This window comes from Lepidochelys kempii, chromosome 21 (assembly GCF_965140285.1).
Source record: "Lepidochelys kempii isolate rLepKem1 chromosome 21, rLepKem1.hap1, whole genome shotgun sequence".
NCBI lineage: Eukaryota > Metazoa > Chordata > Testudines > Cheloniidae > Lepidochelys > Lepidochelys kempii.
In genome coordinates this window covers 14,217,273-14,244,912 of record NC_136400.1, presented here as the reverse complement: position 1 = coordinate 14,244,912, position 27,640 = coordinate 14,217,273, and the positions used below count along the sequence as shown (strand labels likewise).

The window sequence follows — 27,640 nt, the reverse complement described above, 5'->3', positions numbered from 1 at the left end:
ATGACTCAGGGAGTGGGGGTCAGGGGAGGTCAGGGGGGTCAGGGCATGGGGGGTGACTCAGGGAGTGGGGGTCAGGGGGGTGACTGGGAATGGGGGTCAGGGGAGCGGTACCCACAGCCTGCTCACTTTAGGAGACTCTGTGGCCAAGGGGTTTGGGGAGCGCCCGGCTCTGCCCCGGGTCCCTTGCCCTGGGGGTGCGCTGCGGGGCGGCGGCGCACTGGGCCGGTCCCGGGCGGGCGGAGTGAGGAGCCCCGCAGCTCCGGGCCGGGCCGGGGTGGCCGGGTGGGAAGAGTCGGGGACGCGCAGCTCCCGGGCGGCTATTCCTGGCGGCGGCCCCCACCCGCGGCGGGGGGCTGCGGGGAGGTGACAGGTGGCAGCCGGAGCCTATAAAAATTCCCGAGCCTCCAGCGACTCACAGAGCCGGTCTCCTCGCGCGGAGCCCCCCAGATCCGGAGCAGAGACCCGGTCCCAGCCGGAGCGGACCCCCCAGATCCGGAGCAGAGACCCGGTCCCAGCCGGAGCGGACCCCCCAGATCCGGAGCAGAGACCCGGTCCCAGCCGGAGCGGACCCCCCAGATCCGGAGCAGAGACCCGGTCCCAGCCGGAGAGGACCCCCCAGATCCGGAGCAGAGACCCGGTCCCAGCCGGAGCGGTGCCCCCGGATCCGGAGCAGAGACCCAGTCCCAGGCGGTGCGGTGCCCCCGGATCCGGAGCAGAAACCCGGTCCCAGCCGGAGCGGACCCCCCAGATCCGGAGCAGAGACCCGGTCCCAGGCGGTGCGGTGCCCCCGGATCCGGAGCAGACACCGGGTCCCATCCGGAGCGGACCCCCCAGATCCGGAGCAGAGACCCGGTCCCAGCCGGAGCGGTGCCCCCGGATCCGGAGCAGACACCCGGTCCCATCCGGAGCAGAGCCCTCTTCCCCCCTAGAGCGGAGCCCCCAGACCCTACGGTCATGCCCAGCAAAGAACCAGACCCAGAGCTGGCCCAGGCAACCCCAGCGGCCGAACCGGCCGAAACCCCGGCAGCAGTAGCGGCTCCCGCCTCGCCAGCAGGGGGCGCCCTGCCGCCTGAGCCCCAGCCCCCGGCCGCTGCTCCGGAGCGCGGGGAGCCTAAACCAGGTGAAGGGGTGTGTGTGGGGGGGTGGGAACAGGGATCTGATCAGAGAGGAGCGTCTGTGCAGGGGGAGCCAGGCGGACCTGGGAGCCCATCCTCGGGGGTCGGGGTGGGCAGGGGGAGGCTGGGGTGCAAAGAGGGGAGGAGGTTAGGCTGGTGGGGGGAGGGGTGTATTTAGGGGATGGGGTGGGTAGAGGGAGACTGGGGGGCATAAGGAGGGGAGAGGGTTAGTCTGGCGGGTGGGGGAGGGGTGTATTTAGGGGGATAGGGTGGGCAGGGGGAGGCTGGGGGTGCAAAGAGGGGAGGAGGTTAGGCTGGCAGGGGGAGGGGTGTATTTAGGGGATGGGGTGGGCAGAGGGAGGCTGGGGGGCATAAGGAGGGGAGAGGGTTAGTTTGGCGGGTGGGGGAGGGGTGTATTTAGGGGGATGGGGTGGGCAGAGGGAGACTGGGGGGCATAAGGAGGGGAGAGGGTTAGTCTGGCGGGTGGGGAGGGGTGTATTTAGGGGGATGGGGTGGGCAGAGGGAGACTGGGGGGCATAAGGAGGGGAGAGGGTTAGTCTGGTGGGTAGGGGAGGGGTGTATTTAGGGGGATAGGGTGGATAGAGGGAGACTGGGGGGCATAAGGAGGGGAGAGGGTTAGTCTAGAGGGTGGGGGAGGGGTGTATTTAGGGGATGGGGTGGGCAGGGGGAGGCTGAGGGTGCAAAGAGGGGAGGAGGTTAGGCTGGCAGGGGGAGGGGTGTATTTAGAGGATGGGGTGGGTAGAGGGAGGCTGGGGGGCATAAGGAGGGGAGAGGGTTAGTCTGGCGGGTGGGGGAGGCGTGTATTTAGGGGATGGGGTGGGCAGGGGGAGGCTGGGGGTACAAAGAGGGGAGGAGGTTAGGCTGGCAGGGGGAGGGGATGTATTTAGGGGATGGGATATGCAGCGGGAGGCTGAGGTGTCCAAAGTATGACAGGGTTCCAAAGGCATTAGATAAGTCCATGGAGGACAGGTCCCTCAATGACTATTAGCCAAGATTGTCAGGGACACACTCCATGCTCTGGGTGTCCCAAAACCTCCAACTGGACAGCAGGGGATGGGTCACTCATTAATTGCCCTGTTCTGCTCATTCCCTTTGAAGTACCTGGCCCTGTCTGTCAGAGACAGGATACTGGGCTAGACGGACCATTGGTCTGACCTGGTATGGCCCCTCTTACATTGATAGGTATCTGGGAGTAGGGGGGTAGGCAGTGTAGGCTGGGGAGTATGAATTGGGGGATCGGATGGGTGGAGAGGCTGGGGGTGTATTGGGAGGCTGGGATGGGCAGGGGAGGCTGGGATGTGTGTGTCTGGGTGCATGGGTGTAGGCAAGGGGGCTGAGATAGGTGTATTGGGGGTTGGGGGGGCAGAGGGGAATGGGGTGAGTGTGTGGGGCTGGGCTGAGTGTGTTTTGGGTCATGGGGAAGCTGGTGGGTGCATTTAGGAGGGAATGGGTTGGGCAGAGGAAACTGGGGTGGGTGTATTTGGGTGGATGGGGATGGGCGAGGGAGGCTGGGATGAGGGTCTTGTGCGGGGTGGGCGAGGGAGGCTGGGGTGATTTCTCAGGGGATGGGCAGGGGAGGCTAGGGTGGGTGTCTTGTGGGGGTTGGGTGGGGAAGGCTGAGGTGGATGTCCATGGGTGGATGGGGGGCCAGGGGAGGCTGGGGTGGGTGTCTCAGTGTCTTGTGGGGGGTGGGTGAGGGAGGCTGAGGTGGGTGTCGATGGGTGGATGGGGGGCCAGGGGAGGCTGGGGTGGGTGGCTGGGGTGGGTATCTCTGGGTGGCTGGGGTGGGCGGGGGAGGCTGGGGCGGGGGAGTTCCGGGGTGGTGGTGGGAGGCTGGGGTGGGAGCATGTTAGGCCCTTGGGGAATGCATTGAGAGGCTGTGTATGGCGAACAGGCCTAGCCAGAGGGGTCGTGTTAGTGGGGGTTCTGTGTCTTTCTAACATGCCTGTGTTTGTTACAGAGCCGCCCAGCTGCCCATTGCACCTGGCAGTGGAGGACGTGAATGATAACTCGGTGTCCCTGACATGGAAGGCCCCAGAGCAGGCGGGCTCCACTGGCCTGGATGGATACCTGGTAGAGTGCTGCAGAGATGGAAGTAGGCTTGAGCTTTACTCCTTTATAAGCATGAAGAGCTGTGTGTTAATGGAGAAGATGGTGTGACACACTGGCTGAGTGTGTCATGTCCCTGACTCATGGACAGGCCACACAGGGGAGGAGCTGGTTGAAAACCAGCAAAACATTTTTGTGTAAAATTTCTTTTTGCTTTGAAAGTTCCAAATAAGTAAAAGTTGGCCAGCTCTCTATAGAGGATAGGAGCTTCCTATTGCTGCCAGATAGTGGGTTGACGCCAATAACTCCACGGGAAGAGGGCCATGCTTTTGGTGCTGAAGGCCACAGGTTTAATGTCCAGTGACAACCTGTAGTGGAAGCGTTGGTCCCATGGGATAAAAGGACTTGATTATGTCGATAAGCAGCTACACGGGGAACATATTTTTAATACTGGGCTCTTCAGTCTAGCAGAGGAAGGTCTAACATGATCCAATGGCTGGAGGTTGAAGTTAGACAAAGTCAATCTGGAAATTAGGTGTTTAGTTTTAATGGCAAGGGTAATTAACCATTGGGACAATTTACTGTGGGTCGTGGTGGATTCTGCATGGCTGACCATTTTAAAATCACGATAGGATGTCTTTCTAAAAGTTCGGCTCTAGGAATTATACTGGGGCAGATCTCTGGCCTGTATTATACCCAGAGGTCAGACTGGATGATCACAGCAGTCCCTTCTGGCCTTGGAATCTGTGAATCTATGAACCCAAGTCTCTCTTCCTGAGCTGCATACTGGAGTCAGGAGACTGCGGTGGGAACAGCAGGGTGGTTCCTTGTCCTATGTTGGGGTCTCTGAACATCTGAATCACTACATATGAATGTAGATCTGGATGCCAGAAAGCCGTAAAAACATCAGGAGGAGGAAAAAGTTTGCAGAGGAACAGGAACGGGTGGGGGGCTAGGGCCAAACGGAGGGGCACTAAGAAGGTCAGTCCCATATTTTCAAACTTGTGTACTTCACTTCAGGGCCCTGTGGCCCAGATCCTCAAAAGTATTTAGGCACCTGATTCCCATTGATTTCAATGGACATTAGGTGCCTAAATCCTTTTGAGGATATAGGTCTGTGTCTCTATTTTGTCTCCTAAATAAATGACTTGATTTTCAGTGGTCTATTGAAATCAGCAGGTATTGTGGCTGTTCAGTGCCTCTGAAAAGCAGTTCATATATTTAGGTGCCTATATATAGACATAGATCCCTAATTTGAGGCTCCGAATTTAGAACATGTTGGCGTTATGTTTGATCAGCAGGTGCAATATATTTTGGCTTCAGACTCAGGATGATTGGTGAGGGGGTGGAGATGGGCAGGGAGAGGGGAAATATTTAATCCTCATGGATCTGAAAGGAAATGTAAGGATTAGGAAGAGAGGGTTGGGGAGAGTTGGCAAGTCATACTTGGCTGAAACTGTAGGTGTTGGTTCCTGGGTAGAGGACTGGTGGTGAGCTGGATGGTGGCAAACTGGATTGGACGAGGCTAGTGAAACTTGGCGGGCTGGTGGCAGCTGGCAGGCTCTGGTTGGCAGGTTGATGGTCTCTGATTAGCCCACTGGTTGCTTTGCTGGTTGATGGAATAGGGCAGGCTAGGGAGGGAGACCTTATCGACTGGTGGCATTTGGCAAGTTCTCATTGGGGCCACTGGCAGGCGTCGGCTGGCTGATTCTTTGGGGCTGATCCCTGGCTGGTGGCAGGATTTGCTCCATCGTGTTTTTCAGACTGGTGGTTGGGGGATGGTTGGGGATTCCCCATTTGCATTTGTTGGTGGCTTGAGTTTTGCAGGATGCTGGGGAGCTGGGGCTGGGTTTGTTGGTGAGAGCTGGATGTGTGGGGCGACTCACGCAGCCCTGCCAGGCTCAGGAACGGGATGCTGTGTGAACCTTTGGGTGTTCAGTTGGATAGTGGGCGTCTCTGATGTCTGGTTGCAGCAGAGCCTGGTTGGTGGGTTTGGGGCAGAGTGTTGGCCGTAGCTGGCTGATACAGAGAGGTTTACAGGCACTGGCTGGCTTGGGGTAGCCCATGAGCCTTGGTAAGATGGGAAGCTGCCTTACTGGAGGTGACATCGCCACCAGCCCCTAACACTGAACTGTGTAGTGAAGAAGGAAAAAGTGCTTCCCAACCTGGCACTCCCAAGTCTGGTGCTAAACCAAGCACCTGTTTGGATAGAGCTGGGCTACTATCCAATCTGTTATGATCCTTGATTGTATAGGGCCGGGTTAGTTGGTGAGGGAGCCCTGGCCATCTGGCAGTGGGTAGCTCTTGTGCCCTGGCTAGCTAGTTGGATCTGGGCTGTTGGTTGGTTGGGGCCGGAATGAGAGTTTTGGCTGGTTGGAAAGTTTTGGCTGATGCACAGACCTTGCTGGTGGTTAGGGGTGGAAGGGAGGGCTTGTGACCCTCGCTTGTTTGGGTGCTGAGGCAAGCTAGCTCTGGGGGACTGCTCTGCGGGGGACGGACTGGGGGGTCTTGAGGACTTCTTCCAGGGCATGGATGTTTCTGGTTGGATGGCATGGCTGGCAATCCTTACTTTGATTGACTTTTGGAGGCTCCCAAGCCTTGGCTGTCTAGCACGTTAGAGGCATTGTGCTCCCAAGCTGTGGCTGGTTGAAGGCAGCTGATTAGCTCTGGCTGAGGTTGGCTAGCAAGCCCTAGTTAGTGTTTAGCGGATGGTAGAGGAGTCCTGCCTCTTGCTTGTTTTGGTGCAGCTGCCAAGCCCTGGTCAGGGAGCCCCAGTGAGTTGGCTTGGGGAGGCCAGGGCATGTAGATTGGTTTGTTAGGGTGGCTGACAAGCCCTGCTATGTGGCTGTCAACTCACCAGCAACTCGTGGTGTTGCCTGCTACGCTACTGACTCACCAGAGGCGCAGTGGGAATGCACAAAGCGGAGCAGGATGGAGCCTGAGGCTCGCAGCTGTACGGTCCCGAGGGGGAAGCAGCCGTGCACTAGCTTCTGTGCAGCTCCTGAAAGTGCAAAGTTCCCCACTTGTGGGCCATTCCCCTTCTGCAGGCTCTTCCCCACTGGGATGCCGGATGGCACGCCAGTTTTCTCTCTGAGAGGTTGATAAGTACGAATGAGCTGGCTGGTGGGGATGGCTAACGAGCTCTGGTTGGTTGGTGGATCCGAGGGGGCTGGTGAGTGTCGGTTGGCTGGGGCTGAGCGCTGGGTGAACAGTTCAGAACGAGCAATTTATTCAGTGAGTTTCGCCCCTTTTTCCTGTTTGAAAGGTGTCTGCTATTCCGGATTGTTCGATGGATATTTTGTGTGAGTAAATTTCAGCCTGCATGAGCACTCCTTAGAGTATCTGATATTCACCGTTCCACAGTCACACTGTGCAAAGTCACCTCTAGCCGCATGGCATTGTTTCTGTTCCCTGCCTGGATAACCTGACCTTTATAACTTTCTGCTGTCTTTGTCTGAATCAAAGCCGGTGTTGCAATGCAGTGGCATTTGGCTCTGAGCCTAGTGTAAAGGGACTGTTGGCCCCTTACTAACATTCAGTGGGGGTGTTTTGGTTGCTAGCTCCCAGTACTAAAAGGGGGAAGGGTCTATGGCAAATCAGGACCCTGAGACTGACAGTCCCCAGGATCAATGGGGAGAGGCCAATGCTCTAGGTCAGCCTCAATGACAGGGCCGGCAGGCTATCAGGGAGTCAGGAGGCCAGGGAGGTCCCATCCTCCGTGTGAGCTGGAATTGCCTGGGTCAGACAGAGTGGGGCCGAGCTGAGGAGAAAGCAGGGGCCCAAGCTGAGCTGGGGAGCAGAGCTGGGCCAGATCCAGAGGGACCAGAAAAGCAGCCCAGAGAGCGCAGACCCTGTCCTGGGAGCAGAGCTGCAGCCCCAAAGCCAGAGGCACAGCCCAGAGAGAGCAGACTTGCCCTGGGAGCAGAGCTGCAGCAACCAGAGCCAGAGGGGCCAGAGAAGCAGCCCAGGGAGCAGGTCAGCGCTGGGAGCAGAGTCACAGAAGCAGCCTGCAGAGCAGACCTGTCCTGGGAGCAGAGCCGCAGCAGCCAGAGCCAGAGGGGCCAGAGAAGCAGCCCAGGGAGCTGGAGGCAGAGCAGCAGCGGCAGTGTAGAGACCGAGTGGTGGAGCCGGGGCTGGAGCCGTCCGGAGCTGGGTGCGGTGAGCAGCTGGGGAGAGCGAGGGGGACCCTGGGCAGCGGGCCCAGCACAGGGAGACGCCTCAGCCAAGAGGCTCTGCAGGCCAGGCTTGGATCGTAACCCCGACAGGGCGGGGGTGACACTGGGAAGAAGGGTCCCACCACTTAGAGCCTGAGAGCGTGTGGCCACCACCAGAGCGAGTGTCCGACCCCCAGCATCCCTGCAGCACAGCCAGGGCCGGAGCAGGGGGCCTGGGACTTACAAGGAACAGACTGTGAACTGCCCTGACGTTCCAGAGACGGTGTTTGTGATGTTCGCTGCCACAGAGCGGGGTGATGTGTTTCCTTTCACCTTTCCCATTTTTCCTTATTCTTTTTAAAATTAATTGTTGATTAAATAACTTGCATTTGCTTTAAATTGTATGTAATGGTCAGTGGGTCAGAGAAGTGCCCAGTGAAGAGAGAGTACCCCGGAGTGGGGACACCCTAGCCCCTGTCCTAGGTGAGCACAGCAGGGTTGGGGGGCGAGCCCCCCAGGAATCCTGGGTCCAGCCTTGTTGGGGTTACGAGGACTCTGCCAGGCAGGAGAGTGGAAGGGGAGTCCTCAAGGGCAGGGAGGCCTCTGGGTAAAGGAAGTGGGAGCGAGGACTCAGATTCTTTCGCTAGCCCACTTCACTGGGGTAGTGCAGAAGCCAGGAGAGTTCCCCACAAGAGCGGGACTATTCCCCCGCTTACGCTAGCTCTGAGAAAGCTGCTCTCTGGGAACATTAACCCAGTCACGAATGCTCAGGAAAAGTGAGGGAAAGAGTAAGTGAGCAGAGGAGTCCCACTGAAAGTCTGATCAAAACTCACCAAACCAGCATTACTCACTCTTTAGCCAGCTCTGCTGGGGATGGAGGAGGCTGCACAGAGGTGTTTTGGGTTGCATTCTGCGGGGAATGAAATTGACAACTTGCTAGCTAGGGATTTGAACGGTGGCACAGGTGAACTGAAGTGGTTTTGGGAAACTCCCGTATGGAGAGAATTAGATTTTGTAGACAGGTGCATTGGACTACCACAAAACTGGTCCCACGTTGGGCCTATGAACGTTGTCAGAATCCGTTTAACTTCCGTCATTTACTTTATTTGGCGGTTAGGTTTTTTCCGCTTGTCACCTGCTGTCTTATTAAGGAAGATCTTTTGTTTGTTTGCTCCAGCTGAAGACTGGGAAGCTGCTAACAAAGAACTCTTTCTTTCTGTCCGGTACACGATCCGCAACCTGACACCCGGAGACAGACTTCAGATTCGCGTGAAGGCAGTGAATGCTGGGGGCATGAGTGTTCCAGCTGTCCTGGAACAGCCTGTCGTCATCAGAGAGATACTCGGTACGGTATTGTCCTCACTCCATGCAGCCTATACACAGGCGACACTGGTGCATCGTTATGGTCGCACAAAGACGCACACAAGTCAGTATGTGCTCAGCTAAGGTTGAACTCTCACAAACCCTTAACTCTGCCCACTGATGCATTACAGTATGGCTTTCGATTGTGATCAACTGCTATTTCTCAAATAATAGTTACTGGGTCAAATTCAGCCTGGATGTAAATGGGTGCAACTTCCATTGATTTCAGGGCACTCCGTTTGGACGTCCCTGACCTGTGTCTAGACACTTCCTGACAGACCACTAGATAGCTCATGGAATGCCCATGTATTGTCAGACCGCCAGCAAAAGGCATTCATTTGAACGTTCTAATAATTGAAATAAACATTTTCTGTGTTATTTCAGTGTGTGCACTTACACGCCTCTATTTATACACTCATAGCATCTGGGGCTCACTTGTCCTTTGCACACTCATGTGTTGTTGCACATTCACACACATGTATGCAACTGTCTGTGTGCTAGAATGCTGCCGGTTTATTTTGCTCGGAAGAGTTACGCACTGTCTGTGTGCAACATGGGAACGTGACTCACCTCGAACTGGCTAAAGAATCATGGTCCCCACACTTTTCTGTATCTATGGTTCGTTGGCCAGTTTGATGCCTTCATGCTTATGCCCTGGGGCCAAGTTACAGTTTTGAGTTTCCTGGTTTCTGTTAAGCTAAAATCTCAGCCAGAAAGTGGCATTAATCTAATTTTTGCATTTCATTCTCAATGTGTACCTGTCACTGCTTTCCTCACTGTGCTGGGAACAAACACTGTGCATGGCTTATTAATGTTGTATGTTTGTTCTGCTAAACCCTACTGTGTGTACGTCACTCTGCTCCATCTGTTATCTTCCATTTTCACTTATTTATTGATGCAGTTCACTTGTTTCAACAAATCATGTGGAGTGCTCAGAAGAGATTTTAAATAGCAGCAGATCCCTAGACAGACAGTTAAAAGCAGGAATGGGGTATTGTGATGTATCTGTTGGACAGTCAACACAATGCACATTTCACATGTAACTAGGGCAGGAAGAAGTGTTTCACACCTGGGGAAACAATTATCATGAGGTCTCTGCCAGGGTAAGGTACACCTGACGATGTGTGTGTATAGGCTCTGAGACGGATACACATGAATTAACATTTTTTCTTGGGGGATGTGAGATTTCTTTGTTCCACCGAGACTGATAAGGGCAAGCGTGGGCATCAGGAAGAAATTCCAGGACCAAATAGAAGCATGCGAGGAGGGGATGCTAGCTCAGCTGTTGGGCAGGCCATCTGGGAATGTAAGGCATTCCTTCGCTACCCGCACCGCACTGCCTGTGTTTTACTCTCACAGCTGTTTAGGCATCATTCAACTCAGATTTAATTCTAGACACCCCCACCATACAATATCCCTCCTAGAGGTAAGCCCCTGCACGTTTAATCCTGGGAGAGGCATACGTGTCTTTTATTATGTATTAACATAAACCCTTTGCCCCCAAAGGAACTGCCAGCAAATGCAGCCATGATAGTTACCCTGCTGCTATTTTGACTCTGGTAAAGGAGACAGAAAGTCCGTATACACGCGCAAACGTTTTCTGCTTCCCTCTGTTACGTTCCCCAGGGGACACAGAAGTAAGTTTCCAGCACATGGTGTTAGCACCAGAGGTCCCAGTTAGTACCCCACACCGTCCGGCCTTCACTCTTCTCTCAGCTCCCAGTCAAGCAGGGAACCCCAGCTGCTGCAGGAAATGGTGCTGCATGACTTTTAGAAGTGCTCTGTCTCCTGAGTCCGTAGAGAACCAATTTCCCCACTAGGAGGCGCTGTGCTACAGGGAGGGCTGCTGGATGACTCTGTAGGGGGCGCTCTCTCCAGTGGGTGAGCACTGACCCCAATGACCCGGTGTGGTGCTAGGGGGCGCTGTGCTGCAGGGAGCGGCACGGGTGGCTCAGCAGGGGGCGCTCTCTCTGGAGCGAGTTCCAGGCCCAGCAACGGCGTTATTTAGTGCTACGCTGCAGGAGGCAGAGCCATGAAGATGCAATAAAATACCAACCCCGTGACCACCGTAACAGCTCCGCAGCCCCTGTTCATTAGAGTCGGGATGTTCTGCCCCAACAGCAGCCTGCCCAGGTTCTGCTGGAGAAGTAATTCCCCACTTGCTCCGTAATCCCCTTGTGTTGTGTTGCTGGTGTGAGCTGGCAGCCACGCTCCAGCCAAGAGGTGGCTGCATTGTAGTGCCAAGTCAGCCAATCCTGTGCTGCCCAGGCGGGGAGCGGCTGGGGATACCTGGGACAAGAAGTGCTCTGGGGGCCCGAGATCCTGCTGTAGGAACTCCCGCTGAGAGCGCGGGGCTGTGATTTCCCGAAGCTCGCATGAAAACGACGGGCGTGTGTGACGTCTGCTTTGTCTAGAGCACCCGAAGATCCGAGTGCCACGCCACCTGCGGCAGACGTACATCCGGCCCGTGGGGGAGGCGGTGAACCTGCTAATCCCTTTCCAGGTAGGTGATTGATGTTTCCAGTGAATGGCTCTTGGCCTTGGCCTCTGTCTACACAGCAAACCCCCTCCCATGTGCGGAGCTGCTGGGGGGCTCCTTCCTTGCAGCAGGTGGCTCAAGGGAGACCAGCAGAACAGACAGGAGCGGACACGTGGGGAGGGGAGAGGAAGTTTGAACTTGGTGGGGTGAAACGGGGAGCTAGTGGAGGGATCCAAGGGGCATGTGGAGAGCAAAGGGAAAAGAGTGGTTAGGCTGCGACTCAAGAGCCGCTGGTTCAATGCCTGGCTCTGCCACAGAGTCCCTGTGCGACCTTGGGCACGTCCCTTAGTCTCTCTGTGCCTCAGTTCCCCAGCTGGCCAATGGGGACTAGCAGTGACCTGCCTCTCAGGCCTGTGTGAGGGTAAGTATGGTAAAGATTGGCAGGTGCTCAGAGGCGTGAGGTGAGGAGAACCAGGAAAGCACCATAGAGAGGTGTCAGCAGCTGCACTTGGCATGGCTCGAGGGGGTCTAGGCAGAGGAGACCTGGTGGGGAGTTTAGGCCCCCGGGACAGAACGGGAAGGCCACATGTCGGAGGAAGAAGAGATGAGAATGGGATGCTGCCTGGCTCTGGAGGGTTGATGAGGAGGCCTGGGTGAGAGCCCAGATGGTGGCCTTGGGAGGTCAGCTGGGCCCATGTTACCCGGGAGATGGCGGAGAGCTGGGCTGAGATACGGGACAGGCTGGAGGGAGAAAGGAGCTCCGCCAATTACAGGGCATGGGGAAATGCCCTTTCGCCCCTCAGTCAAAGCCATTCACCCCTCCCCCAGCTCCTCGGCACCAGGTCTTGGGGGCAGGCCCCAGTGGGATTTTACCCCCCAACCACATGGGGGGCACTGGGAATATATTTACTGCCCCACTGACTGGGTGGGAGGGGCTAGAGCCATACCATCAGGGTCTTCACACCCGGCAGGAGTAGGAAGGCTGCTGCATCCCCAGGGCTGTCCTCCATGCCCTGCCCCAACGCGCAGAGAGGGGTTGGTGGGACCCCTGCAGAGTGGAGGAGGGGGTTCCTGCCTGCTCCCAGGAGCGTGACTTGGGGGCTTGGGGCTGTGTTTCCCTCGCTCACCTTGCACGCCACGTGCACCAGTGACTGGCTAGGACAGGGCATCCTCCAACTCTCTTTGGCCCCAATGGTAGAGGTTGGCCCCAACGCCATGTGAACAGCCTAGGGGCCCCAACGGGGGCTGCGTGTTCTGTCCAGCCCCAGGTCCGCCCTGTCTGATTACCTAACCAAGCAGCTGCAAAGGTCTATTCTGCATACCCTGCGATCCTCCTGCTCTGGCTCGTGCGGGCGAGTAGGTGCCTGCAAAGTGCCGTGCATTCTCCAGCCAGGTGCCTGGTGCTGTGATCTGGGCATCGTGCCAATTAAAGCACGGCCGTAATTAACTGTCAGTGCCCTTCAGTAGGTGACACTCAATGCAAACGCTAAGCGCTCCAGAGCAGCAACCCCCCCGCCCCCGCTGTCTGCACATTCTGGTCTCTCTAGCAAAGGCAAGACAAAACGAGGATTTGACACTGCTGCAGCTAATTAGACTAGATTGTAAGAGTGGGTGGCCGGAGCGGGGCGGGGGCCATGGAGATGATCCTCTGTGGCTCCCACTGGAGGATCAGGACCACAGGCTATCCGCTTTCGGACGGATGCTGTATTTTCGTGTCACAGCTGACACGTTAGCCGTAGTCTTAGCATGCGTGGGCCCAGCTGGCATTGTCCTCTTGAGGCGGTTGACTAGCAGCGACTGCTCCCAGATACCACAGCTGCAGGGGAGATCAGAAGACGGGCGTTGGAAATGGCATCGCAGCCAAGCCACAGATTGACCCACTAGGCCAAGCCACCTGCCCCCTAAAAAACTGACGTCTCAAAGGTGCTCTCAGAAGGCACGTCTCTGCCCTATCCTGTGCATCGCCAGCGAAGACCACACAGGGATCACTGGCAGAGAGCTGGCTGGGCGGTGCCCGGCTGGTGGACTGGAGCTGAACTGCTCTCGTGAGCTTTCTCCTCCGCCTTTGTCCTAGGGACAGCCGAGGCCCCAGGTGAGCTGGAGCAAAGACGGCCAGCCTCTGGATCCCAAGAGGGTGACGGTGCGCAACGGCGACAGGGACACCATTTTCTTCATTCGCAAGGCAGAGCGCAGTGACTCTGGCCAGTACCAGCTGAGCGTCAAGATAGACAGGCTGGAGGACAAAGCTACCATTGACATCCGCGTCATCGGTAAGAACGGAGCAAGCACTGGGCGGGGGCGGTGCCTGGATGGAGTTTTGCGGCCTCTGCCAGCTCTCATGGGCCTGCAGCCATCAAGCAAGATTCCCTGCAGCACGGGGTCCCTAGAATTCACTTCTGCCACATGGCAGCTCCAGCTGGGCTAGCCAAGCCCTGGTGTGGCTGGGGATGGCGTTGCCCGCAAAACGCCCTGCTGGCCAGCACCCAGCAATGGGGGGAGAGAGTCCAGGGCAGAGGGTGGGTGTGTTGTCCTTCTGTGTGAGATGCTGGAAGCTCCTGCAGCACCTCCCCGAATAGGGTGCTCTGCCCGCTGCCCGCTGCCCGATGTGTGGTCAGGAGGAAAGGTCTGCATGAGAAACACTGCAGGGTTTGGGGCTTGCTTCTGGGCATAAGGCTAGGATGCCCTAAAGGGATGAATAAGAGGGTACAAAATGGCTAGAAGGTAGGGACGGAGAGAGGGTCATTATGGGCTGGGGGACAGGGTGCATATTCTTGCTAGACTCCTGGATGCTGCTGTAGGCTCCTGCACACATGAATAACCCATGAAATCAGACAGACACACATGCAGGTCTCTCCCTGCTCTGACACCATGGTGATGGGCACTACAGATTCGTAAGAGATGGGGCAGATTCTGGGTGAGGGACCAGCCAGGGTTCCCCAAGTTACTCCCACCCCATACGGATCCACAGAGCCACAACCCATGGACTCAGCAAAGCAGCTGCCGTCTCTGCAGGCAGGTGGCTGTGTGAGCTCTCTGGCTACTGCTGTGAGCTGCCGTGCCCACCCCGTACCTGCCAGGGGATGGCCTCAGGGGCTGGTATGAGCCTCTGGTTGTCATTGCAGAGCAGCCGGGCCCTCCAGAGAACCTGAAGCTGGTTGACGTGTGGGGGTTTAACGTGGCGCTGGAGTGGAGCCCACCAAAGGACAACGGGAACGCAGCCCTCAAAGGGTACACGGTCCAGAAATCGGACAGGAAGAGTGGGGTGAGTCTGCGGCGTCTGCCTGGCATATCCCTCTGAGCAGCGGGACCTGGGGAGGGTGTACGGCCTGAGTCAGACGCTGCGGACATGGCAGCAGGGGGGTTGGTGTCGATAGCCTCCTAACCTCCCCCAGCAGGCAGTGCTGTGGAGATGGAGCCCCCTCCTGAGGTCTGTTTGCGCAGTGTAGGAGAGAGTCCTCACGTCGCGGCGCAGGAGTGGTTTGCACGGGGCGTTCTTGGGTGCCTCTGAAAGGGTTTGGTTCCCAGCTCTGCATGGGTTCGGTTATTTGCACAACAGCCCCAGTTGGGATCCGGATCCCGTTGGGCCGGGTGCTGCACGGCCAGGGCTCGCAGGCGAAGGCAAGACAAAGCAAGAGGCTGTAACAGGCAGCTGGAAAGAATGGGGTGGAGGGTGGCCCATGCCTTTACCCAGGCCAGCTCTGTTCACAGTGAGGTGGTTTGAAATCAGCTATTTCCAAAAAATAACAAAGCGAGCGAGAAATCAGGTGTCTGTCCAAGGTCCCTACAGACCCGACGTTCTCAGCTGGGAGTCGCCCATAGGTGACCCAGTGAAGTGAGCCTCCGAGAGGGGCTTGAAGGAGGCGAGGGCAGAGGCCGCTCCAGGAGGACGCTGCCCACCCCAGGGGGTGCTCCGAAGAAGATGCATCGGTGGCTTTGGGCGTGGAGGTTGGCGCTGTAGGGGCAGCAGAGTGGGGGAAGTCAGGGCCGTGTGGTGTGGATAAGCAGGGAGGCACTAAGCTGTGTAGGACCTGAAAAGAAAGGCGCAGAAGCTTGTGTGTGATGACATGGAGGAGGAGCTGGCGGTGGGGTGTAGGGCTCGAGGGACGGACGTGATCAGAACCACCTGCCATGGAGATGGTCCGTCAAGTGGAGTTTTCCCGGGGAAGCACTCTGAGGTGCCGTGCCTCTAGCCGGGGCACCTCGTTTCCAGCTGCTGCTGCCTATGGGGTGGCTGGCTGCTGCCCTCGGGAGGCAGAGCCCTGAAGGCTGGAGAGCAGTGAGTAGCCCTGGGCCCAGGGCTGAGCAAGAGGCAGGTGCCCTTCTAATGTGAGCGGAGAGTCAATGCCAGGCCCCTCGCTACCCAGTGCTCAAGCCTCATGGTGCAATGGGGCGCAGACCCAGGCCATAAACTGTCTCAGTGGGGCGCATAGTTAGTACCACTCGGGGACCACCCCCGATTGGCTGCTTTCCCCACTTACCCACCTCCTGGGGAAGAGCAGCCAATCAGATCTGTGCAGGAGGTAGACAGGGTTCTGTCCCCCCCCCCCCCAATGACGTGACACCTTGTCAAGCGGGGGACGGGGGGAGAGCAGAGAGACCCCAGCAGCTCCACTTCCTCCCCGTCCTTCCCCTTGTGAGCAACGGAGTCTGCTCTGCCCCTCCCCTCCCTGCATGCAACATCCTGCCTGGAGAGGGGACCCCGCTGCAGCCCCTCCCGAGGCCTGGGAGAAGGAGGTGAAGAACCCCAGGAGCTGCAGGAGGAGAGATGTGACAGAACAGATGCAGGGGCAGAGTTGATGGGGGGACAGGATTGATCTGGGAGTTGGAGGGTGGAATTAATTGTCGGGCGGGGGAGTGGGCAGATGTAGGGGTCATGGCAGCTCCCCCCACCCCCCCACTGCTGCTACTGGAGGCGGTCACGGGAGGGACTGGCCCGAGGAAGCATCTGGGGATACGGAAGAGGAAGGCGGAGAGGTGGGGTGGGCTGGGGAGGAGAGGAGGCCTGCCAGTTTCAGCACCTCTTGCTTTTCAGCCTTTAAAGTAGTGAGATCCCCCTTGCCCAACCCCCACCGGCACCTGTTGAGAGACCAGTCGCTGCTGAATGATGCTTGGGTGCAGGCGAAAGGGAGAATGTCATGCAGGCAGGACCCGCTGAGCCAGGCTCAAGGGCAACTGTTCTCTGTTGTGTCAGCAACTGCAGCCTCCCCACGAGCAAATTGCTTACCCTGCGCATTAAAGGCTCACCCTGGCTGAGGGCTGGCTGCCATGCCTTGTCTGTCTTGCTCGGGGCATTCAGTGGCTCGTACTTTTCGCAGCTGAGGGAAGATTCTCCACCAGAAGGACGTCAAAGAGCAAGTCATTAGGCTGGTATCTCAGTAACGATCTGAGCTATCGAGAACTGTCAGTGCCTTTTTCTGCAGCTCGCCCAGCAAAACGGCCCCAAGTCGTTCTCGAGGGTATCCCAAGGGGAGGCAAATCGGAGTATCAGAGGTTTGCACAAAGAAGACAACCACATGTCTCCTCCTGGAGGAAATCAGAGTTGTGGGCTGTGTTGGTTTTTGTTTCTCACCTGCCCTACGGGTAATTAATAGGCTAAAATGACAGTTGAGGGGGAAGGTATCAGAGTCCACCCACTTCAGAGTTGCCCAGATGAGGAATCTCTTTCCGTTCTTAGGGGGTGTCTACATTGCAGCTAGCCCCTCCCTGGTGCGGCTACATGGCTTATTTTTGGCTGTAAGGGTGGCCCCAAGGCCTGAGTAATGGGACAGGCCCTGGATTCTCTACTGGGCGATATAAACTGGCCATCAACAAGTTTAGGCTTGAAATTAGGCGAAGGTTTCTAACCATCAGAGGAGTGAAGTTCTGGAGCAGCCTCCCAAGGGGCACAGTGGGGGCAAAAAACCCTAACTGGATTCAAGACTGAACTTGATAAGTTTCTGGCAGGAATGGTGTGAGGAGTCTGGCTACACTGGCACGGAGCTGATCTGCGACTGCTAGCAGCCAATATCTCCAATGGTCGGAGATGGGCCACCAGATGGGAAAGGCTCTGAGTTACTACAGAGAATTTCTTCCCAGGTGTCTGGCTGGTGGGTCTTGCCCACATGTTCAGGGTCTAACTTCTCACCATGTGTGAGGGTTCCTTCCCCACTCTGAACTCTAGGGTACAGATGTGGGGACCCGTATGAAAGACCCCCTAAGCTTATTCTTACCAGCTTAGGTTAAAAACTTCCCCAAGGTACAAACTTTGCCTTGGCCTTGAACTGTACGCTGCCACCACCAAGCGTGTTAAACAAAGAACCGGGAAAGAGCCCACCTGGAGACGTCTTCCCCCAAAATATCCCCCCCAAGCCCTACACCCCCTTTCCTGGGGAAGGCTTGAGAAGAATCCTCACCAATTTGTACAGGTGAACACAGACCCAAACCACTGGATCTTAAGAACAATGAAAAATCAATCAGGTTCTTAAAAGAAGAATTTTAATTAAAGAAAAGGTAAAAGATTCACCTCTGTAAGATCAGGATGGAAAATACTTTACAGGGTATTCAGATTCAAAACACAGAGGATCCCCCCTCTGGGCAAAACCTTAAAGTTACAGAAAACAGGAATAAACCTCCCTCTTAACACAGGGAAAATTCACATAAAACAAAAGATAAACTAATCCACCTTGCCTGGCTTATCTCTACTGGTTGTAATTTTGGAGACTTGAATTAGGATGGGTTGGAGAAGATGGATTTCTGTCTGGCCTCTCTCAGTCCCAAGAGAGAACAAACACGTAAACAAAGAGCACAAACAAAAGCCTTTCCCCCCCCAAGATTTGAAAGTATCTTGTTCCCTTATTGGTCCTTTGGGTCAGGTGCCAGCCAGGTTAGCTGAGCTTCTTAACCCTTTCCAGGTAGCAGGATGTTGCGTCTGGCCAGGAGGGATTTTATAGCACTGTATACAGCAAGGTGGTTACCCTTCCCTTTATTTATGACACCATGTTTGGAGTCGGCAAGGAATTCCGCCCCCCTGGGTCAGATCGGCAGAGACCGTGGGGGGTTTTCGCCTTCCTCTGCAGCACAGGACACGGGTCACTTGCAGGTTTAAACTAGTGTCAGTGGTGGATTCTTTGTAACTTGAGGTCTTTAGTCACGATTTGAGGGCATCCGTAACGCAGCCAGAAGTCGTGGGACTACTGCAGGGGTGGGCGGGTGAGGGGCTGCGGCCTGTGATGTGCAGGAGGTCAGATGAGAGGATGGACCCTTCTGGCCTTTAAGTCGATGAGCTCGGTCTTTGCCATGCCGCCCTCCAGCTGAGGTGCTGGAGCCAGGGACAGACATGAGACTGAGCGGATGGGCTTTGAGGAAGGTCTGGGAGATGGCAGCTGAAGCCATCAGAGCACATAAGGTCACCCAGGCAAAGGGGGAAGAGGAGGGTCCCCAAGGAGAAGCCCCTAAGGGACACCCATGAATGGAGGTGGGGGGAGACACCACAGGAGACACGGAGGGAGTGGCCCGAGAGGCAGGGGGAGAACCAGCCATGCCCGGGGAGAGGCAGCTGAGACGGGTGGTGCAATCAACAGGATCAGAGACAGTGGGAAGGTCCAGGGAGGTGAGGCTGGAGAAGGGTGCCTGGGGTGAGATGTTAAAGCCGGACTGCCAAGGCTGCGTGTCTGAGGATCTTGGCTGTGAGGGGCAGGCGGGGAGGCTCAAGGGAGGGATTATGAGAGGGGAGATGGTAAAATCCGGGAGAGAAGAGCCCGCGGAGAGCGACGGGCCGATGGAGGGTGTTGGGCAGGTCAGGAGGGGCTGAGGTCAAGGGGCCAGCAGAGGTCTGAGGAGAGCAGAAGGGCCAGGCCACCACCAGGCCCTGGGGCGAGCAGGATTCGCTGAGGGTGGGATGGAGGGCAGGGGAGGGGGCTCACACTGAGTGGGGGGTGGGTGCGAGTGGGTTGGAGGAGAGGGTGAAGGTGGAGTGGGGCGATGGCCGGGAGTGCCGTGGAGCAGGGAAGAGAGCCGTTAATGAGAAGGAGAGAAAAGATGGGGGAGGGCGGAGGGGCCGAAGCTGGCTGCCATGCTGGCTCGAGCGGCGCGTCCATCTAGGGAATCTCAGCTCCTGCCCGGCGCCTCACGGGAGGGTGGAGGCCTCGGCCAAGCTGGGTTCGGCTGCTCAAGGCAGAGGGGCTGCAGCGGGGATGCAGGCACGGAAAGACCGACTCGGTGCCTGGGTGGAGCCCGGGCCCATAGCTGGAGCGCCAGGGCCCCGGGCTCCCCCCAGGGTCTGGGCTGAGGGGCTGCCTGCCAACCTGTGCTGTAACCACGGCGGGGGGGGTTGACCCCACTCTCCCAGCACTGGGGCTTGCAGCGGGAAGAGCCCCGGGGACTGGGTGGCGTCCGCCAGTCCCCGCACTAACAGCCTGGCTTCCCTTGGCTTCCAGCAATGGTTCACCGTGGTGGAGCACTGCCCCCGGCTCAGCTGCACCGTCTCGGACCTCATCATCGGCAACAGCTACTCCTTCCGGGTGTTCTCGGAGAACGCCTGTGGGCACAGCGCCGTGGCGGCCGTCACCACGGAGCTGGCCCACATCCCGAAACCAGGTGGGTGCTGGGGGCGCCCAACAAAGAGCAGCGGCCGGGCGGGGAGGAGGTGCTCTCCCTAAGAGGTGGCCAATGGCAGAAGCAGGAGATCTCCAGCCAGATCCCGGGGGGGCCAGACAGCTTGGCTGGGGGAAGCTGCAGCCGGCCGCAGCTCAGCAATGCTGATGTGAGTGAAAGGAGGAGGCCCAGGGTTTTCTAGACGTCGAAAGGTTGCAGCGTTCAGCTCCAACGGCTCGGGCCCTGCCCGGCTCGAAATGGGAGCGCTCTCCCGTTAGAACAGGGGGAGTCCTAGAGCAGACCTTGTTCCTGACCCCACCCAAGAGCCTGCGGTAGTGGACGGTACGGTGTGAAAGGCACACAGCTAGCTTAGAGCACTTTGGGGAGGCTCTGTGGACCTCTTTGGGATCCCTAACATGGGATTCAGCCCCTAGCTCCAAAGGCGGAAGGATATGAAAAATAGTCCCAATAAATACTCTCTTAAACCTTCCTAAAATAGCTTTTTTTTCCAGGAGGAGTGGTCTCCCTGGTAATTTCCCCCCAACCCGTTGCTTTCTCTCCTGTGATCTCCTGCCAGGTAGCATGGGGTGGCACGGCCTCAGAGCTGCTCTCCCAGCATGAGATGTTGGCCCTCCGAGACAAGCTGGGTGGCTGCGGTGGGATCTCAGGGGACATCAATGTGTTGCGGAGTGGGGGTAGGGGTTCTCCTGGGCTGGTACAGAGCACGGGGCGAGGACACGTTCCAGTGACCCACTCTTGGCAGGGTTTGATTCTGTTCCTGGGAGGAGGGTGTTCTGGAGGAGTCCGTGCTTCTCTGCTGAGGGTGCCCCGAGCCCCACCGCCGCCTGGCACGAGCACCGGGGCACAGGCGGCCGCTGCAGTGACCTGCTGTTTGTTTCCTAGAAATTGTTTACCAGCCCGAGAAATACTTGGGCCGGGACTTCTCCGAAGCTCCCAAATTCACCCAGCCCTTGGCGGACAGGTCCACCACCAGAGGCTACAACACCCAGCTCTTCTGCTGCGTCCGGGCCTTCCCCAAGGTGAGACTCCGCCCCCTCCTCACCCCGCCTTTCCTCCGCCCTCCCTCGCACGTCTTGTCACGGGGTGGGTGCCTGAGCGGCCGCCAGAGCCTGCAGCGTGACTGTGCTGGGTGCTTGGGTGGCACCAGGCGACCGGCAGGAAGGAGCGGGCTCAGAGGCTGCTCCATGAGTGGGGTCGGTGTCTGAAGGGGCCGGAGGAGTTATCTGAGAGCACTGGGAATGCAGCACCCCGTTTTGGCAGGTCAGGGGAGTGCGCCAACCCTGGGGGGTGGGGGTGCAGAAATTCTGCCCGGGCTCCCCAGCCACATGCACCGCCCTCCTCTCATGGACTTTCCTATGGCCTGGAAGAGGCAGTGGCTGGAATGCAGAGCCAGCAGCTGGGGGACCTGGGTTCTAATCCTGCTGGCGCTGCTTATTTACAGCCTCAGGCAAGTCACCTCACCTCACCCTTAATTTTTCCATCTCTAAAAGGAGGCTAGTTATACTTGCCTGTTTCCCCGCGGGGCTGCGGAGAGCAAGTGTGTTAATATCTAAGGTGCCCCTCTCTGTGGCATCAGGGTGTTTTACCGCCGCCGAGGGAACAGTGCCACCTGTGTGGTTAACCCACTCCTCTGCTGCACCAAAGCCCCATTACACGCACACACGGGGAGCTACCCCATTGCCCCGTCAGCGATGGGCATGGGGCCCTGGACAGCTGTTCCCCCAAAGGCCCTGCTGCATGCCCTGAGGGTCCTGTCCAGAAACTGACAGATCACACCAGCTGGGTGGCTTCTAATTCACCACGGCAAAGGGGCTCTTCAAAGGTCTCACTGCCAGGACCAGTGCAGAAAAGCCGTGAAGACGACCAGAGGCAGAGCACTGGCTACAGGAAGAAGCTTTGGGCTAGTGAGGTGCCTCCAGCTGCCGCGAGCAGCTGTTCGGGAAACAAGCTCATTTCTACGGCGAACGAAACCCGCTGTCTTTCAGCCCAAAATCATCTGGCTGAAAAACCAGATGGAGATTCGGGAAGACCCCAAGTACATCGCAGTGATCAATGAGGGGGTTTGCTCGCTGGAAATCCGGAAACCCAGCCCATTTGATGGAGGCGTCTATACCTGCAAAGCGGTCAATCCCCTCGGGGAAGCCTCGGTGGACTGTAGGCTTGATGTGAAAGGTAAGGCTGGCGGCTCTTGTGGATCTGTTCCTCGTCCCAGTGCTGGGATTGCTTGTCTTTGAAATTCACAGCCTGAGATGTCCAGGAGCCTTCGGTGCCTGGGTCTTACTGAGATCTGGGGCATTAGGCTTCTTTAAATCTCAACCCTGCATGTTTTACTGAAGCCCACGGCACTGCATTGGAATCTCCTCCTGCCTCACTGTATGTAGGAGGCTCTGATGGCTGCCATTCTGGGGGACAGCAGGGATTGAACCGGGGCCCTCCAGAGCGAAAAGCATGAATGGTGCCAGTTTGAGCTAAAGAGTCAAACCTCCCTCCCTGCCCCTCTAACAGTCTGGCCCAGCGGGGGACCTGTAACACCCACTCCTCAGTGGGTGTCATGAATGTGTCATGGGGGAAGGGCTGTATCTGCCTCAGATTTAGGGTGATAGGCAGCAGGCTCTAGTTAGGACATTCCCAGCACCTTCTACAGCCCTAGAGACAGATGCTACCCTTGGTGCAGCACAGGGGGTGGATGAGCACCCCATGCCCACAGGGAAGGGGCCCCAGGCCGGCCCTTCATTAGTACTTGGGAGTGAGGAGGGCCATATAAGCACCTTGATGGGTTGGGTGGGGCATGCATCCTCCATAGCCCATCGGGTGGAGACTGCTGGGTGGAGACTGCTAATAGGAGAGCCAGCGAGAGCCCCATTCCCAAGGGCTCAGCATCCTCAGCTGTGCCCCGGTTTTCCCAAGCGCTCAGCACCCCCCATGAACATGTGGCCAGAACCGTTGTGATGCGGAAAGCTGTCCACCAAAGCGGGGCCTAGGTCCCTCACTGAGCAGCTGCCAGCTAGTCGTGGCTCTCCAGTCGTGGCTCTCCGGGCCACGACCTCATTGCCATTCTCCGAGCCTTCCCAGCTCGCTCCCCGGGGCGGGTAAGAGGGGTGTGCTCAGGCTGGAAGGCCTCAGGGTTTCCAGTAGAACGTCCCTTTTCCATCTCACGTCGCCTCTGTGCACAAGGCCCGGCGCCCAGATGCTACAGCCCCATGGCTGCGGCTAGATGAGCCAGATTTGGGCCTGGCTCCCCCAGACGCCCCTGGCTGGAATGAGGAACTGTCCCGCGGTGACCTGTGTTCCCTCCCTCTGGAGCGCCGCAGCGTCACCGTATTGCCCTACTGCGATCTCTTTAAGCCGAGCTCTGCGGCTGGGATATTAGGCTCCAGGGGTGGCAAAGAGCCACCGGCTATAGTGGGCTTTGTAACAGCTGCGCTAGGGCTTCAGGCCAGTGTGGGGTGCAGCCAGCCAGAGCCCATCTGCTGAGCTGCCCACAGTGTACCGGGAACCAGGAGCGCTGTCTGGTGACCAGGCAATGACAGTGGCATGCAAGGGCACCTCCATTGGGAAGGCTGAAAGTAGGAAGCTGCTAGCCAGTTAGCCAGATCGCCGCTCTAGGCACCCCTCTCCCCACCGTATAAACTAGCAGCCCAGCTGCTGGCCACACCCCTTGCCCCCTGCACAAGTAGGCCCCTAAGCAGCTAGCCTGGACAGACACGCCTGGCTTTGCAGCCTAGGAGTCACCAAACTTGGCCTCTGCCGGGCCACGAGCGGGAGCGGTTCCGGGGCTGAGCGCCTGCTACCTCACCAGTGCTCCCGGGAGGTGAGCAAGAACATTGCAGCTGCTCATAATGGAGAGGCGATGAGGACAGGTCGTCCTGAGACTGTCTGAGGGGCTCTAGTATTAACAGCTTGAATCCCACCCGAGAGTGAAGCCTGGGCGGGGCTTGGGCACAGCTGTTAGGCGTTCACATTGGCTTGCCCTGCCGACCTCGGGCAAGCTGCAGCTTTTGACTAGCCCGGCAGGGTAGCGCCAAGTGACGTGCTCGACATAACCCTCCTGCACGGAGGGGCTGGGCCTAGGACCCAGCAGTGCAGGGGTCAGCGGGGAAAAGGGACACAGCGCCCGGCCCAGCTGAAGATGGTAGAAGGCACCTTTGCTATCGCCTGCAAATGGCTCCGCTGGAGAACCACCATGGGGGGCATATCCCCTCCCTGGAACGAGCTGGCACGGCCCATCAGCGCCCCCTGGAGCTTGCCCTGCTGCCTGCTCTGGGGTGACCTCAAAACATGTGCCACCCCCCGCCCAGCACCAGCACCCACAGTCAATGAGACGACAACAGAGCCCGTCCCCATCCGTTGCCAGCTGGCGTAGGGATGCGAATGCCCAGTAGTTCACTGGCTCCCCCCTGAGAGGACTCAGCGGAGATACCAAACAGGCCCAGCCCTGGCAGGCCTCACAGCTGAGGGACGGTTCACGCCCCCTCAGTCCCCATCTACAGTAGTGGCTCAGCATCACTGTGGCTGCATCCTGGCTGGGCTAAGGGTACGTAAATGTCCCGCAGCGACAGGACCCCAGCGGGCTGAGCCGGTGCGGACCCGCTTCTGCAGTGTGATGTGGCTGTAGAAGCTAGGGCTAGTGGCCGATATAGGCACGCTGCAGGCTGGGGGAGTCACACGGACCCTAGGGGCGCCAAGCCCTCAGGTGGGGACAATGGCACCCTCCAGAGCCCTGGCCCAGGCTGGAAAAGCTAGAGCACCACAAAAACAGGCAAGGAGACGACACCTGGGTTCATGGCTAGGAGCCATGGGAGCTGTGCGTGCAGGCCAGCAAAGCGGAGTGGCCATGAGTGCAGCCACTAATACCTTTAGGGGAAGGGGAGGAAGGGGAGGAGCGCGCCCAGCCTGGGAAGATGGCAAGGGACCCGAATGTGGCAGGACAACAGGTGGTGGCTTGAAGCCAAGGCGGAGTGGACAGGGAAACATTCCTACATCAGACTAGTGGGTCTGGGTACTGGATTCCCTGAGAGCGGGGTTTGGGGCCCCCCCCCATGAGGGCAGAGCTTGAGGGGCAGGGCAGAGAAGACGGTGGTGGGAATGAGGGACAGCGTTGTCCTGCAGCACGAGTGGCAAAGGCCCAAGGGGTGGTTTCCTGACTCTGCTATGGGATTGTTTTTTACAGTACCCCAGTGAGGGCCGTGTGGCGGGTCTGAGGAAGGACAAGGTAGGTTGGCGTCTAGATGGGGCTATAATCAGGCCAGTTGGGGCAGGGGCATCCGGCCCCAAGGACCCAAACACGGTTGCTACATTTTAGGTCGTGTGATCAGTACCATCCCCGCTTGCCCTCTGTGGGCTGCCTGCTGGTGGAGAAAGGGCTGTTTGCACGGTAGGGCGTATTCTGGCCAGCGCAGCGTGGTGGGGATGGGGAGCAGAGACCCGGGCCTTGCTGTCACTGCGTGAGTCTGGTGACAAGCCAAGCCCTGCGAGACAAGCCGTTCCCAATCCTGGGGCCGTGCTGGGCATGAGCCTGGGAGGAGGGGTGGTGACGGTGGTGGTGTGTGGAGAGCCCTGTGTCATTAGTGGGCATGTGGGTGAGGGGAGCTCTGGTGTGTCGGGGAGCACAGAGTCTTTGGGAGACATCAGTGGTCACAAACAGGGAAACGAGTGTAGCTGGACGCATGGAGGGTAGGGGGTGGGCATGTACAGGGAGAGCAAAGCATCGGTCGGATTCTGGGTTGGGAGCATCTGTATATGGGGGTCCAAGCCTGGGCCTTTGGTGCCCATGTAGGGGGAGTGGGACGGGGCCAGTGGGGAGACAGATGAGTGGAGCTGGAGCCTGGTCATACGGTGGGAGGGGCAAGGGGCAGGACACGTCTGTAGGAAGAGAGCTAGGCCAGAGCATGGGAGGACGCTGTGTGGGCGTCGGGAAGCAGCTCTGGGCCAGGCTTTCCCCTCTGAAGCTGGACAGACGGGCTGCACAGCCTCTCCTTGCCCCCCAGCCCCAGAGGCTCCGGTCTCAGCACGGCACTGTCCCGCTGGCTCAGGCCTGGTCTCTTTGCTCCGTAGACGGAAGCTGCAGCTTGGAGTGAAGTTTCCACTTGGTAGCATGGGCAGCAGAAATGCAGTGGACCCTGGAGCCTGCCGGCTTTGGCCCTGTCCCCAGATCTGTGTTCGTCTTCAGCTCCGTCCCGCGCTGAAGCAGCGTCCTGTGGCGGCAGCCCTGCTCCGGTGCTCCAGTCCCCCAACGTGCCTTTAGCTGTGACAATAAAAAGCTTCCCAGTGAGCGTGCGAGGCACTGCTGCGTGGTCTCTGCGGGCGAGGCAGGGTGGGGGCTGAGCCAGAGCAAGGCTCTGGGGCAGGGGCTGGGCTGCTTTCTGGGGCCTTGCTCCTTTAGGTGCTCAGAGGGCAGGAGCCCAAGGGAGCTCTGCACTCAGGAAGGAGGGGTCCCTACTGGTCAGGGAGGGGTTAGCACTGGGCTGAGCCTGAGGATCAGGTTTGGATTTTGGACCAGCCTCACAAGCTGGCAGCGTGTGTGTGTGCAGGGGGGAGATGAGAGTCTTTTCCCCATGCATGGCTGCTGGAGCATCTGGAGCTGCAAGGGGGCAGTTTGGGGGCAGGAGCTGTGTGAGGGGGGGTGCAGCGCTTCTGAGCAGCAGGGGCTCTGCCTTAGCGACTGGAACTGGGCACCCCTGCCCGTAGGGCCAGGCAGGGCTCAGACTGCCTGTGGGCCCCCGGAAGGGCTGTCACGCTCCCCTGGGAGAAGCTGCGGCTGTGTCCCCGTGCAAGGAGCGGCACGAGCAGGCGGCCAGGGTGGGGAGCGCCGGCGTAAGCAAAGCCACGGGGCAGAGGGTGAAATGGGATCCGTGAGGATGATGGGGCGTGGACAGGGGACAGTCAAAGCGGTGGGGAGAACCAGGGGTCGGCACTGCCATGTTGTGCGACGGACGCTTGACAGAATTTCCGGACGTAGTGACGGACAGCGGGAGAGTTGTGTCATTCATTACTGCGGACCTCGACATGTTTACCACAGACACTCATGTCCTTGTACGGACACATTGCTGACCCCTGCGGGGAGGGATAGCTGGGGGGAGGGATAGCTCAGTGGTTTGTGAGTTCAATCCTTGAGGGGGCCATTTAGGGATCTGGGGCAAAAATTAGGGGTTGGTCCTGCTTTAACCAGGGGGTGGGACTAGATGACCTCCTGAGGTCTCTTCCAACCTTGATCTTCTATGATAGGCACATGGGAGCAGATTTGCTAAAGATCTCAGCGTACAATGCAGCGTTTTACACCCACTTAGCCCTGGCTGCAAGACAGTAGGGGATCCGGCCCCCTTGTGCCACAGGAAGCAGCATGGCTGGCTCAGCTGATGTCTCTCTTCCTTAACTAAGCGAACACCCCAGCAGCGTGCTGGGGCCGGGGCGGGGCCACGCTGCTGCTTTCCTTCTGCAGAGCTGGGAAGCCGAGGGCCTGAGCCTTTCAGGCCGCGTTTTCAGGCACTCAGGGCCCACCTCCGGGGCCCGATTTTCCAAAGAACTCAGCGCCCAGTCGGCACCCTTTGCACTGAGCTCTGGTGAAAAGCTGGCCTTGGCCTGCTGCAAATGGATTGTTTGGCAGGAGCAGGGCTGTTGGCTGGTGACATTGCCACCTTCCCCTCCAAACCGCCCCTTCCGCCTCCGCCCTTGCTGCAGAGAGAATTCCCTTTCCCTGCCTCAGCCCTGCAGTCTCACTGCAGAGCCCAGCTGCCTCTCCACCCTCTGCCCCGACCTGCTCTGCCCCCCACCCCAACTGCCTGCAGCGTTAGTCGTCACGTCCTACCCTGCACTGCGGCATAGCCTTGCTGGGCATTTAAACCAGCAGCTGCCTCTTACCCTGGAGGGGT

At 58.1% G+C, this 27,640-nt stretch overlaps 1 protein-coding gene across 1 annotated transcript; it reads left to right on the top strand.

The window, feature by feature from the left end:
• Positions 1-311: 311 nt before the first annotated feature.
• MYBPH (myosin binding protein H) lies at positions 312-26,043 on the top strand. Its single transcript, XM_073319769.2, has 11 exons — positions 312-1,120; positions 3,097-3,231; positions 8,517-8,684; positions 11,116-11,204; positions 13,255-13,450; positions 14,303-14,442; positions 19,595-19,754; positions 20,655-20,791; positions 21,758-21,944; positions 24,943-24,984; positions 25,827-26,043. The coding sequence occupies exons 1-10, from the start codon at positions 955-957 to the stop codon at positions 24,951-24,953; spliced, it is 1,389 nt and encodes a 462-aa protein (XP_073175870.1). The 5' UTR covers positions 312-954; the 3' UTR covers positions 24,954-24,984; positions 25,827-26,043.
• Positions 26,044-27,640: the final 1,597 nt, after the last annotated feature.

What these genes read in the sequence shown, in the direction of transcription:
- MYBPH (XM_073319769.2), top strand. Translation starts at nt 955, where the DNA reads ATGCCCAGCAAAGAACCAGACCCAGAGCTGGCCCAGGCAACCCCAGCG. An exon ending in AATCGGACAGGAAGAGTGGG is followed by an intron (nt 14,443 to 19,594) that starts GTGAGTCTGCGG and finishes CTTGGCTTCCAG; the next exon opens with CAATGGTTCACCGTGGTGGA. An exon ending in GCGTCCGGGCCTTCCCCAAG is followed by an intron (nt 20,792 to 21,757) that starts GTGAGACTCCGC and finishes GCTGTCTTTCAG; the next exon opens with CCCAAAATCATCTGGCTGAA.